This window comes from Xiphophorus maculatus, chromosome 14 (genome assembly GCF_002775205.1).
Source record: "Xiphophorus maculatus strain JP 163 A chromosome 14, X_maculatus-5.0-male, whole genome shotgun sequence".
NCBI classification, from domain to species: Eukaryota; Metazoa; Chordata; class Actinopteri; order Cyprinodontiformes; family Poeciliidae; genus Xiphophorus; species Xiphophorus maculatus.
In genome coordinates, this window is record NC_036456.1 from 27,567,204 (window position 1) to 27,579,843 (window position 12,640).

Sequence of the window (12,640 nt, forward strand, 5' to 3'; positions counted from 1 at the left end):
TAAGTGATCCATTTGCAGAGGTTCTAATGATACCAGTTACAAAATATTTTGAAGGTTCATGAAAGGATCCAAACTGATCAGGCAGTGAGAAAGACTTACTACGATGTTCAAATCTTTATATTTTGAAGTTTAATAAATCAAATTAATAAAATGTTTGGGTGAACATTTTTGGAGGATTCGTGGAGTGTTTGTTTTTATTTTGAAAAGGAAAATAACCTGCTACTTCATTATTGTGGATCATTTTACCATTGTAAAAAAATACTCATAAACATTATTTATTAATTTTTCATTGAATTCTCTTTTACTTTTGATGGAAATGTGCTGTGCAGTGTTTTTGTTCATATGTGTAAACAAAACATCCAGCAGGTTATGTTCATAAATCATTAACTCACTGTATCTATAGTCAATCAATTCTGCTAAGGATTAGATGAATTTTATGCTGTAACACCATAAAATGCTTCATTTTTTAACAAAACAATGAAATCAGAAAAGACTAACTTGTTTTTCACTGAGACACTAAACAAATAGAAAATCTTGTTAGAAATCTTTTTGACTGAATATAATATTAATTTAGATGTGTGTGAAATAAACACTACACAATATCCCCGATGGAGGAGCAGTTTGACCTTTAGTGCAAAATCTGCAACTTTTTGTACTTTATACTGGATTCAGAAAGACTTGAGAGTAACCAAACTGTTAAATATTGAAAAATGTTTTAAAGCGATTATACTTTTATTACTTTGGAAGTTACTGTATTTTAGTAAAACAGTGATGTTAATATCCGAGATAAACTCAACATAAGACCCAGAACTAGACATTGGTAAAAACTATATCCTTATGATTGTGGCAAGATGATAAAATGGGAACAAGACATGAAATATTTGTGGAAACAAAACATATGGAAATGACTGATGTCATGAAGAGTGTTTGACATTGAATATATCAATCACACAAAGGAAATATATATAAGAATATTTATTTCATAACATTTCTGGACCCATACAGCAAAAATAACTAAAATAAAACTAATATGACATCAATCTTCATTCAATTAAGTTTATTGTTCTCATGCTAATTAGAGATAGAACAATAGTAATCACAAAGTATTTTAGCATACAAAGCAGATGCATTTAATATATATGCAACATATAATCAGTTCAACCACATCATATGGACAGAATTAAAGTTAAATATATTGTAATTTGACTCAAATTACATTTTCTATGTAAAGAAACTCAGCAAAATGCATCCAGTGATTGACTTTGCAGCAATCAGTTTGCTGAATGATGTAATGACACCGGAGAGTTGATTGAATCAATTTGTTAATGATGAACAATTTGTTCTCACTAAAAGTCTCCAATTATCAATCTAATGTAGTGGCGCATTTATACAACTTTTAGAGTGTAAACATTTTCACACAAGAAAATATTAGTTTTCTTTGACTAAAATAAAATTACGTTTCTTAGTCAAAAAAATTAAGAATAGAATGAACAAATTATAAATGATCAAAAGAAAAAAGAAATAAATAATAAGTAGCTATAGTAAAATAAGATGAAGCCACTTATGTTGTCTTCAGTGGAAAGGATAAGTTCAGCGTGGAAAACAGAGGGGCTTTCAAAAAAATTTAAAAAAGGAATAAAATACTTTACATGCAAGAACCAGTTTTGTTCTTACATCTAAACATGAATTATGGTTTCACTTGATGTTGAATGATTTCTTGAGGCTTTCCTCTGCCTGTTCTTTTGTGATTCTCTTCCAAGCATCAGGAATGTCAGCAGGCTCTGCATCATATGCTTCAGCAAATTCCTCATTGAATGTGGCCATCACATATTTCCAATAATTTGATGCTTGATGACTCACATCTGGAGGAATATTCCAGTCTGGGTAAATCTCCCTATATTCTTTGTAAGGATGCCATTCACCCTTTGTGGCCCTGCAGTGAAAATATTCGTCACTCATAACAAGAGAGGAGCAGATGTCAGTCGTGAGCTTTTGTGACTCATCCCACATGGCCCAACCTAAACCCTCTGGTCGATGCATGGAAGCAAAGTGTTGAGTGTGGTTTTCTCCACCTGCATCACAGGGAACTTTGCAGAATGGACACCTTTTGCCACAACCAATCACTCTGTTGAAAAGCTCATTCTCTGGTTTTATGTGAAGCTGCGGGAGTTTTGTTTCAAACTGTGTGTTTTTAAACTTTTCTCTAAGAGCTTCTGTCATTTCCTGCACACATTCTTTGAGCCAGTGAGCAAACTGTTCCTGGTCAGCATTGTTCAGAACCATGAAGGCATCAAGAGCATCCTGGGAAATTACCAGTTTATCACCAAGTTTTGTGCAGATCTTGACAACAAATGTCTTCAGGCTGTCAGACTTTTCTGCTGTTGCCTTTTTAAAGGCAGTATCTATGTGGCCCATGCAGAACTTAAGATGTTTGTCCTCCAATTCACATATTGTAGACTGAGAGGAGAAACTCTCCCTAATTCTCTCAGATATCCACCAATTTACATAATCTTCATATGAGCGAATGTAACTCTTAAAGCTTTCAAAGTCACTTTTTGAAATCAGATCCAATAAAATTGAATACTGGAAGGACATTCGTGTGCTGAACTCCTCTTTTGTCTTTATTTCATCAACAATATCAAGACCAAGAGAACGATAGATGAAGTTTTCCACAGCAGGTTTCAGAATTTGGTTTGTGAATTCTTCAGCTTTCTTCAGGCATTGATCTCTTTCTTGAAACTCATGTTTGAAATCTGTGCAAAACCTTTCCTTGTGTTTCTGCAGAGATTTATAAGGATCATTTTTTTGTATAAATTCTTCATGAATTTTCTGAAACTTTCTGGCTGCAAATCCACAGATGTGTTGTTTCAGAGGCACTTCAAACTCAATGTCTATGTCAACATCAGCTTTGTTCAGCTTCTCACCAACGATGTGAAGAATCTCCTGGATGTAAGTATCATGATAATTGTTTTTTCTTTTGATTTGATCACTAATACAGTCATTGCAAGCAGATATGATGCTGTCAGCAATTTCTTGTCTTGCCTTTACATGATCTGTCCAGCACCACGCTCCTTTTCCCTGGTCTTTGATGGTGTCATTCCTTCCTTTAGGTTTGTATGTAAAAGGCTCCAGTCCACAGTCTTTGAGGTTTTTGTTACTCAGTAGATCACATGCACGGCTTCCTTTGTGTGAAAGATTTGAACGCAACTGATGGGACACACTGGTGAAGATATTTGAAGATTGTTGTTCAGAAAAAGACAAGGTTCTCAGTGTTTCAGTCCACATCTTATCAAAACTTTCATCAAGCTCTTGGTCTGTCATGTTAGCTTTTTTCTTATGACATTCATCAATTAAATCACAAACTGCTTTCTCAATTTTTTCTGTATCAGTGGCCCTGATTTTGTCGAGTTCTTTCAATCCCTCTTTAATGTCAGCTGTTGTTGTGATCTGGTTCAACACTGATCTTTCAGTTTGTCGTCGAAGACTCTTTATGCTGTTGGAGAAATCCTCTCTGTATCCTTCAACCAGATAAACATGACCTTCTGGCTGTTCAAAGTATTTCTTCAGGTTTTCAAGGATCTTTGTTTCCCACTTGGTCAGCTCTGTGGTTGCTTCACTTTTCAACACAATGATGAATTCATTCATGTCAGATATTTCAGATGTTGCAGTAAATGTACCAAAACTGGAAATTCTTGTTTCTGCTGTGGTAACCCATTTGTACATTTCCTTTTTGAACTCCCACTCCCATTGGTTGTACTCTGTGCAGAGCCTCATGTAAGCATCAGCCACCAGGCTGTTTCTGAAGCTGAAGATGAAGTTTTCATGTTTTACTGCGTTCCACAGGCTGGTTATCCACTCTGTGAACTCCAAGATGTTATTAGAAGTTGACTCATACTTTCCCAGCTGTTGGATGATGTTTTTCTTGAGTTCAAAGACAGCCTCACTGTATCCTGCATTGACTGGAGCCATTGGTGGGTTTCCATTCCAGAGTCCAGGAATGTAGCAGTTCCCAGTGTCTGGATTATACTCCATCACATCAGTGAAGCTCTTGTTCTTCTCTTTCTTCTCCATTTTAGCTGCAGCCTGGGTCATCTCATTCAGCTGTTCTAACAGCAGCTTCCTGTCTCTCAGGTTCTTCTCATGAGCTGAAACATCAGAAACGTTCTGGTGAACAAACTGACATTGAGGCTTTTTGCCGACCTCCTTCATCCTGAGGAAAGCATGCACCACTATCTGCAGGATGTCTTTCATCTCTGTTGAATTCTCCATTGCAATATTGATAATGGTGATGTCACTCAGACCAACAACAAGTGTTGCCAGCTCATTGTCATGCTCATGGCTGTTGTCCAGCTGTGCTAGCTCTGGTGACTTTAAGCCTTCAGTGTCGATGATCATCATGAAGTCACAGTTGAGAACTTTCTTGAAGTCTTCATTGACTTTGATGAGCAGCATGAAGGCACCTCTAGTGCATCGACCACTGCTGACTGCAAACTGAACTCCAAACATGGTGTTAAGGAGAGTGGACTTCCCTGTGCTCTGAACTCCAAGAACTGTGATGACCAGGATCTTGTTCTTTGGAGACACCAAGTCATTGAGCTGAGCGAGAACATCACTCACCCATCTGAGAGGAATGTTGGAAGCATCTCCATCTACAAGCTCAAGAGGAAATCCATCCAGCAACAACTGAGCACAGAGTTTGGGCAGATGTTGCAGCTGTTGACGTGATGGATCTGTTTCTGGAAGGTAAAGAGAAGCTTCGTAGATCTGACCCATTTCACGGAAGAAGTGCTCAACTCCCAGTGAGCTGCTGGAAAGTTGTTGGTCAATTTTTTTGATCTTCTGTTTGTTTTCAGAATCTCTGCATTTTTCCTTGTAAAGCTCCCTGAGGCCAGAAAGTTCTGTTCGAGACAAGTTGTCGAGGTTCATTCTCATCCATTTCAGAAAATAACACCTTTCTCTATGTGGGCTGGATATTGCACTAATAAAGCATGTCATTGCTTTGGACAATGCAGAATCATTTTGCTTTTTCCTCAGTTCTTTTCTCTCTATTTGAAGTTTGCATTTGTAATTTTCAATGTTTTCTGAACCAACTTTTCGAAGACGAAATTCTTCCTTTTCCAAGCAAGTCAGTTCCTTCCATATTTTATCTTGTAAAGGAAGTTGATCTTCTTTGTATTTCATTATGTCTTTAATCTCTGCAGTGATTTTATCAGCTTTCATCTTTCCATCTTGGCACTCTGAAGAATCTTCATCAACTATGATTCCCAGTTTATGTGCAACATCAGCCATTTGATCTACAGACATTTTCATCTGTGGGTTTTTAACTACATCACTGATCATTTTTTTCAATTTTTTGACAAAGGTTGCTTCATTTATTAGTTTGTTTTTTGTAATGATATTGTTTTCAGTCAAGGCCAGACTTGTCACTAATTTTTCTACAGAATCAACTCTGAAGTTTTTGCTCTGTTGGTTTCCCACCAAGAAGATCTGAGCTTTGTGGTTTTTGTTCATCAGCAGTTCACACTCAGAGTCCAGCTGATCGATGAAAACGAAAACTGCAGCAGATGTCTGACATAAAAAGGAGAATTGAGTTTCAAATGAAGCAACGTCTCCACGAAGGTTAGCTATAGCAACTGGCTCACTGAAGATGTCCATGTTTTTGTTTCCACAGGGAAGGTACCAGGTCATTTCAGTCAGTCCATTGGATATTCTTCTCTGAATGTCTCCACACTCCATGTCACGGTGAACAAAGGTGTCATGGTATTGCTGAGAGTTACTCAGAAGTTTATTGAGGATCTCTGATTTGGACAGAGAGCACTCACCCAGTCTCACAAATGAGATCATTGGAAGTTCAGAAAGAACTATTCTGTCTTCTATGAAGCCTTTTGATTCTGCAAGATTTGAAGGTCTGTACTTCTTAACAATGTCTCTCATGGCCCACAGCATGAGGGTGCACTGCTGTGTATCACAGTTAGGAAGCAGCAGAGGAACAGAGAACTGGCACATGGACATTTTTAGAGCTAATTCTTGATGAACAAACCCATCAGAACACAGAAAGAGAGCAGTGATTAAATCAAGAGGATTTAGAGAGTCGTCCTCATTTGAACTGGCAAACCAATCATCAGAATCAACTGTTATAGCTGTTGCTTTCGCCATCATTAGTTTATTAAGAAAATACCATGGAACATCTGATTTACGCTTTGGAGGCTCATCATTGATGGTCTTCTCATTGATCTCCAGTATCTTGCTGAGTGACAGCTTCTCCTTGTAGAACTGATCCAATCCCAGATCCTCCAAAAGCATCTTCAGTTTATTTCCTGTTCAAAGATAAAGATAGTTATCTTTTTTATCATTAATTTTAAATCCAACATAATTATTTCTTTTAAATGTTCATTGATTCCTTCCATTGTTTTATTGTCTATCTGCTCTGTCTTCTCAAATTCTCTGTTACTCAACCAGGTTCTGCTGGAGGTTTCATCCTTTTAAAAGGGGAGGTTTTCCTCTCCATTGTCACTTTGTTTGCTTTGTATGTTTTACTTAGTTCAAAGTAGTGCGCTACACGCAAATGTGAGTGAAGAGACGTGTGAGTAGCCAGACTGGTTTGGTCAGGGCCAAATGTAGCTTTAAAAACCACTGCAGTTAGAGCAGGCGGCCCATTCACAGGGGCTTCGGACCTGGATGTGGCGTTCCTGTGTTCGATTCCCATCCTCGGTTCCTTTGCTGCATGTCTTTGCCTGCACTTTGTTCTCTGCCAAAAAAAGTTATTTATAGAGAAGAGCACCATGATGGACGCTTGGATGAAACCAAGGTAGTCGGCCGTCTATTATTGCGAATTATCCTTACACCAAGCACAACCAGTTTCTAGTTAACATTTCTATATTATGTTTGAAATTAAATTACTTTTAAACTTTTTTGAATATGAAAACCTTGGAACGTTATTAGTTTGGTTTGAGACATTAAAGCATTTTTTCAAACAATTTTTGTAAACCTGCAGTTTTACGTTTCAAGCTTACAACGTGAAGCATATCGATTAAACAAAGTGTGATTAATCTAATTAATTTTTTAATCAATAAACAACACTAAACCAAATAAAATATTTGTATGTCTTTATCAGGGTAAAGATAAATTCATTTGTTTGACAAATGGATCACAGTTTCAAATAAATTTCACATGAATACATATCTATTTGGGGACGTCTTGATTTATTTCATTCTTGCACATTTGGCTGCAGTAAACAATGTTGGTATCATTTTTTACTGTGGTTTATGTAGCATTTTATGAGATTTATGGACTGAACTTTTCTGTAGCAACTGTGGTTCTGCAAACTGTGCAGGCTGTCAAACAGAAATTAACAGAGACACAATGGCACAACGACCAAGACATGGCGTCCATCTTAACTCAGACTGAGCATGAAAAACATTGATCAGAAAATCAGCTAAAAGGCCTGCAGTAACTCTGAAGAAGGTGCCTAGTCAAAGTCCACACCTGATTTCATTTGGGAATATGAGAGATCAGGAAATCAAATTTGAACACTTCTTACTTTGCTTCTCATTCAAGTTTCTTTTACTGACCTTTATCATCTGTATCAGTCTCTGGATTGACAGCATCAGACTCGTCACATGTTGATGAAGGTTCATCTTCTTTCTCACCAGCAAGATTCTCAGATTTATCTTCAGTGTTTGCTCCCTGAAGTAAGAAAAAATGTATGACTAACATATTGCAGGATAGATGGTTCACCATATTTTGGACATTTACATTGTGACTTTGTACCTCCAATGTGGCAGCAGACTCGTTAGCATCACATTCTTGCTGGTTATTTTTGCAGCTCTCTGAAAGAAAATCATATAAAACGTTATATTTTATTTGCATCTGTAAACTCTTCACTCTAACCTGCAGAACAACATCCCTGCTCTCTCGGCCAGTCGCCAGAAATAAAAAAATAAATATTTAACAACCTTTATTAAAAAGCGGGAGATGGAAGAAATAAATAGTGAAGCCGGGAGTAATGCAGCACACGGAGCTTCAAATAAAATGGGTCCTTTATTGTTTTTAAATGAAAAAGAAAACTTTTCTCTCTCTCTCTGAGTTGCAAAGAAACAAACGTAAGAATGGGGATCAACACAGGCCGAAAGAAATGACCCGCATCCTATCAATATAAAGCCTCAGCTTCGGTGAAAGTGGCGGGCTCACATGTAATAACGTAGCTTCACATACAAAACTGAACTCTTACAAAGGGTTTACTAAACGGCAGTGGCACTTCGCACACTTGGATTCTCGGCTCAGGTGGCCATGTAGTCATCCTTTTCACCAGGTCTCGGCACAAAAAAATGTCCTTCTCTTCCGTTTTTCTAAGAATGCCACGGTACACACACAAGAGGTTTTTTTCTACTTCCTGAAATCTTTTGACCTCTCTGTAAAACAGCACCACATGCTGGCAAAAACAAGAATTGCAACCAGTTGGCGAAACAAAGCAAAACAGGGTTTAGAAAACACATTTCTGACATGTACCCATTTTTTCACCTGGTTACAATAGTTTGTTTTGATATCAAAGAATGTTAGCAATATTTCCATATCTAGAAAAAGATTCTCTATTAGAATATTGATCTTCTTCAAATTCAACTGAGACTCCAAATACCGTAAATTATCCTCTGTTCAAAATCAATAATTCAATCAATGAATGAAATCATCAACCAACTAACCAACCATTCAGTCCATCAACCAATCACGAGTGTTTTAATACATGTATTTTCCACCAGCAGGAGGAGGAAAAGTTGCAAAATTAACACAAGTCAAAGAAATGGGAGCTTAGATCCTGTCTCTTTCTGGTCTCTTCATTCAGTGATTAGTTTCTCGTCAGACTTTAAGGTTCTTCTGCCAATAAACTTTTCCATATTTTATAAAGTTATTTCCACAAGCTTGAGTGTGTCTTTGAGTGTCACCTTGAAATTATCAAAGATACAACTGAAAACCGACCCAGACACGGCCGTCCATCTTAACTCACAGGCTGAGCATGAAAAACATTGATCACAGAAACAGCCAACAGGCAGTGGAAACTCTGAAGGAGCTGCCTAGTCAAAGTACGGATCTGATTTCTGTTGAGAATATGAAACAAAACTTTATAGTTGATGTTCACAGATGCTCTACATCCAATCTGGCTGAGTTTGTATTGTTTTGCAGAGAATAATGGACAAACACGTCTTTCTCTAGATGTGCAAAGCTGATAAAGACAAAATGTGGCTCTACAAAACGCTGACTCAGGGGGGATATGATAATAACAACAAACAAATGGTAGCAAAATCATTGCCTGAATGAATTGATAGATCACTTCTCACTTTGTTTCTTATATTCAAGTTTCTTTTACTGACCTTTATCATCTGTATCAGTCTGTGGATTGACAGCATCAGACTCGTCACATGTTGATGAAGGTTCATCTTCTTTCTCACCAGTAAGATTCTCAGATTTATCTTCAGTGTTTGCTCCCTGAAGGCAAGTAAGAAAAAAAAGTTAACATTTTAAAATCACAGACAGACAAATGGCTCCATTATGTTAATCTTTTTTTAGACTCTTACAATGTGACTTTGTACCTCCAATGTGGCAGCAGACTCATTCGCATCACATTCTTCCTGGTTATTTTTGCAGCTCTCTGAAAGAAAATCATATAATTTTTTTTTTTATTTGCATCTGTCCAGCAAAGACAAATGGAGAAACGCGTCTTTCTCTAGATGTGTAAAGCTGGTAGAAACACGTCCCAAAACGCTGACTCAGGGGAGACGTGATAATAACAACAAACAAATGATAGTAAAAATAATGCCTGAATAAATTGATAGATCACTTCTTACTTTGTTTCTTATATTCAAATTTCTTTTACTGACCTTTATCATCTGTATCAGTCTTTGGACTGACAGCATCAGACTCGTCACATGTTGATGAAGGTTCATCTTCTTTCTCACCAGTAAGGTTCTCAGATTTATCTTCAGTGTTTGCTCCCTGAAGTAAGAAAAAAATATTACTAACAAATTGCAGGATAGATGGCTCCATTATGTTCATCTTTTTTAGACACTTACATTGTGACTTTGTACCTCCAACGTGGCAGCAGACTCGTTAGCATCACATTCTTGCTGGTTATTTTTGCAGCTCTCTGAAAGAAAATTATATATAATGTTTCTTTTATTTGCATCGGTAAACTCTTCTCTCTACCCCGCACAATAACATCAATTCTCCCTCAGCCAGTCAAGAGAAAAAATATATTATAACTTATATTAAAAAGCTTTAGATAAGAAAATAATGGTTTGTGTTGATATCAGATGGAAGAGTAGCAGCAACATTTCCATGACCAAAGAAAAATCATCTATTAGAATATTTGATTCAACCGAGACTCCACATACCATAAATTATCCTCCATTCAAAATCAATGACTCAATGATCAACAAATTAAATAATCAACCATTCAGTCCATCAATCAACCACATTGATTGATGGACTTCAGTTCAGACAACTGAAATGAAGTCCATCTAGAACAGGTACGCCAGAAAGAGCAGGCGAACCTGTTCTGTCTGTTGGGCTTTGCTCTGGTGGTTCCTCCTTTCAGCCAGCAGGTGGAGGCAAAGGAGCAAAATTACCACCCCAAAATGTGTCTCTACAAAACGCTGACTCAGGGGGGTTGTGATAATAACAGCAAAATAATGATAGTAAAAATATTGAGGTACTTCTTACTTTGTTTCTTATGTTCAAGTTTCTTTTACTGACCTTTATCATCTGTATCAGTCTCTGGACTGACAGCATCAGACTCGTCACATGTTGATGAAGGTTCCTCTTCTTTCTCATCAGTAAGATTCTCAGATTTATCTTCAGTGTTTGCTCCCTGAAATAAGAAAAAAATTATTACTAACCTATTGCAGGATAGATGGCTCCATTATGTTCACCATATTTTAGACTCTTACAATGTGACTTTGTACCTCCAATGTGGCAGCAGACTCGTTAGCATCACATTCTTGCTGGTTATTTTTGCAGCTCTCTGAAAGAAAATCATATAAAATGTTTATTGTATTTGCATCGGTAAACTCTTCACTGTAATCTGCATAACAACATCCATTCTCCTTTATCCAAATGAAAGAGAAAACATATTTTACAACCTATGTAAAAAGCTTAAGATAAGAAAAAAATAGTTTGTTTTGACATCAGATGGAAGAGTAGCAGCAACGTTTCCATGACTAGAGAAAAATCAGCTATTAGAATATTTGTTCTTCTTCGATTCAACTGAGACTCCACATACAGTAAATTATCCTCTGTGCAAAAATGAGAGGTGCTTAAATAAATATACTTTTGGCCAGCAGGAGGAGACAAAGGAGCTGTAAACCTGTAGGTTATTCTGTGTGCAGTCAAAGGTGAACTTTTGTCTGGTTTAATTAGCAAGAAATATAGATTTTAGAAATGCTTTGCTTTTATCCTCTTTCAAATAAATAAATAAATAAATATTAAACTGCATAAAAATAAACAAATGAGTTAAATGTTTTGAGTGAAACTAAATATGTTGTTGTCTTTATTGACTTTTGTCTCCTGTATTCACAAGTGTGTGCAGGTGTTGCAGCAGGAATACCTGTTCTTCCTGTTGGGCTTTTTTCTGGATTCTCATCGATTCCCTCCTGAAGTCTATGTGAGCTGAATTGGCCCATCAGCAGTTCTGTGATGTATGTCATACAGATATAGATCAGAGTCAAGATATTTATTTAACCATCAGGCTTTGGGTGGATACGCAGGTTTATTGTAAATTTTGTGCTCTACTGTCTCCACATGATGGCATCAAGCTGACATTAATAACGACCCTAATATTTATTGATGGCCAGATTAATATTTTTCAGGCATGACTGCCTGTAGCAAACTCTTAAGGCTTTATTAAGACCCAACAAACCTCCCATTTAAGGTGTGTTGTCTCCACCTTTCCTTAAATTCTGATAATCTTCAATGCTAAGAGGTCATAGAGGTCACTGCAAGGTTTAAAACACGTGAATGTCTTTCTGGCTTTTGATGTCTCTTCAATATTCTGAAACATTTTAAGACATATTGGTGTATTATCTATATTGGGACACTTAAAGCTGCAGTAACTTTGATAAAAAATGATATATTACATATTTATTAAAACTGCCACTATGTCCTGACAGTAGAACAAGTGACAGATAATCTCTGAGAAACATTAAAGTCCTCTGGCTCCCTCCAGTGGCCGTACTGCAGAAATGCACAGTCAGAAACCACCAATCAAGTCCAGGAGGAAGGTTTTAGCACTGTCAATCTGCTGTTAAAACTCAAGATTGTCGTGTGATGCAGTTGTTCTAATGGTGGAGCAACAATGTAAATAACAACAATTTCCAAAGTTGTCTGCATTGTCTGCTGTAGCAAAGCAGAGGAGGAACATGTAAGGTGTTCTTGTTCAAATGTTCAGGGTTTTATCAGAACGTTTTACTGCAGTTTTAAGTCACTGCTAGATTTGAAAGAAATGATCAAGTATTTATGTTATTTTATTGATGCTGCTATTGCTGAAACAGATTTGAAACTGAATTACATGTTTGTAGAACCAGCTGCAGTTAAACCTCTGATCACTGGATGAAAGGAAATAGTTTCCAATATGATCCATGAAATGAAATGT

General features: G+C 36.9%; 1 protein-coding gene across 1 annotated transcript; it reads right to left on the bottom strand.

The window, feature by feature from the left end:
- Window positions 1-1,657: 1,657 nt before the first annotated feature.
- LOC102235012 (up-regulator of cell proliferation-like) lies at window positions 1,658-7,614 on the bottom strand. The gene is made up of 2 exons (XM_023345983.1): window positions 7,572-7,614; window positions 1,658-6,317 (listed from the first exon to the last, which is right to left on the bottom strand). Exon 2 carries the CDS (start codon window positions 6,301-6,303, stop codon window positions 1,696-1,698), a length of 4,608 nt encoding a protein of 1,535 aa, XP_023201751.1. The 5' UTR covers window positions 6,304-6,317; window positions 7,572-7,614; the 3' UTR covers window positions 1,658-1,695.
- Window positions 7,615-12,640: the final 5,026 nt, after the last annotated feature.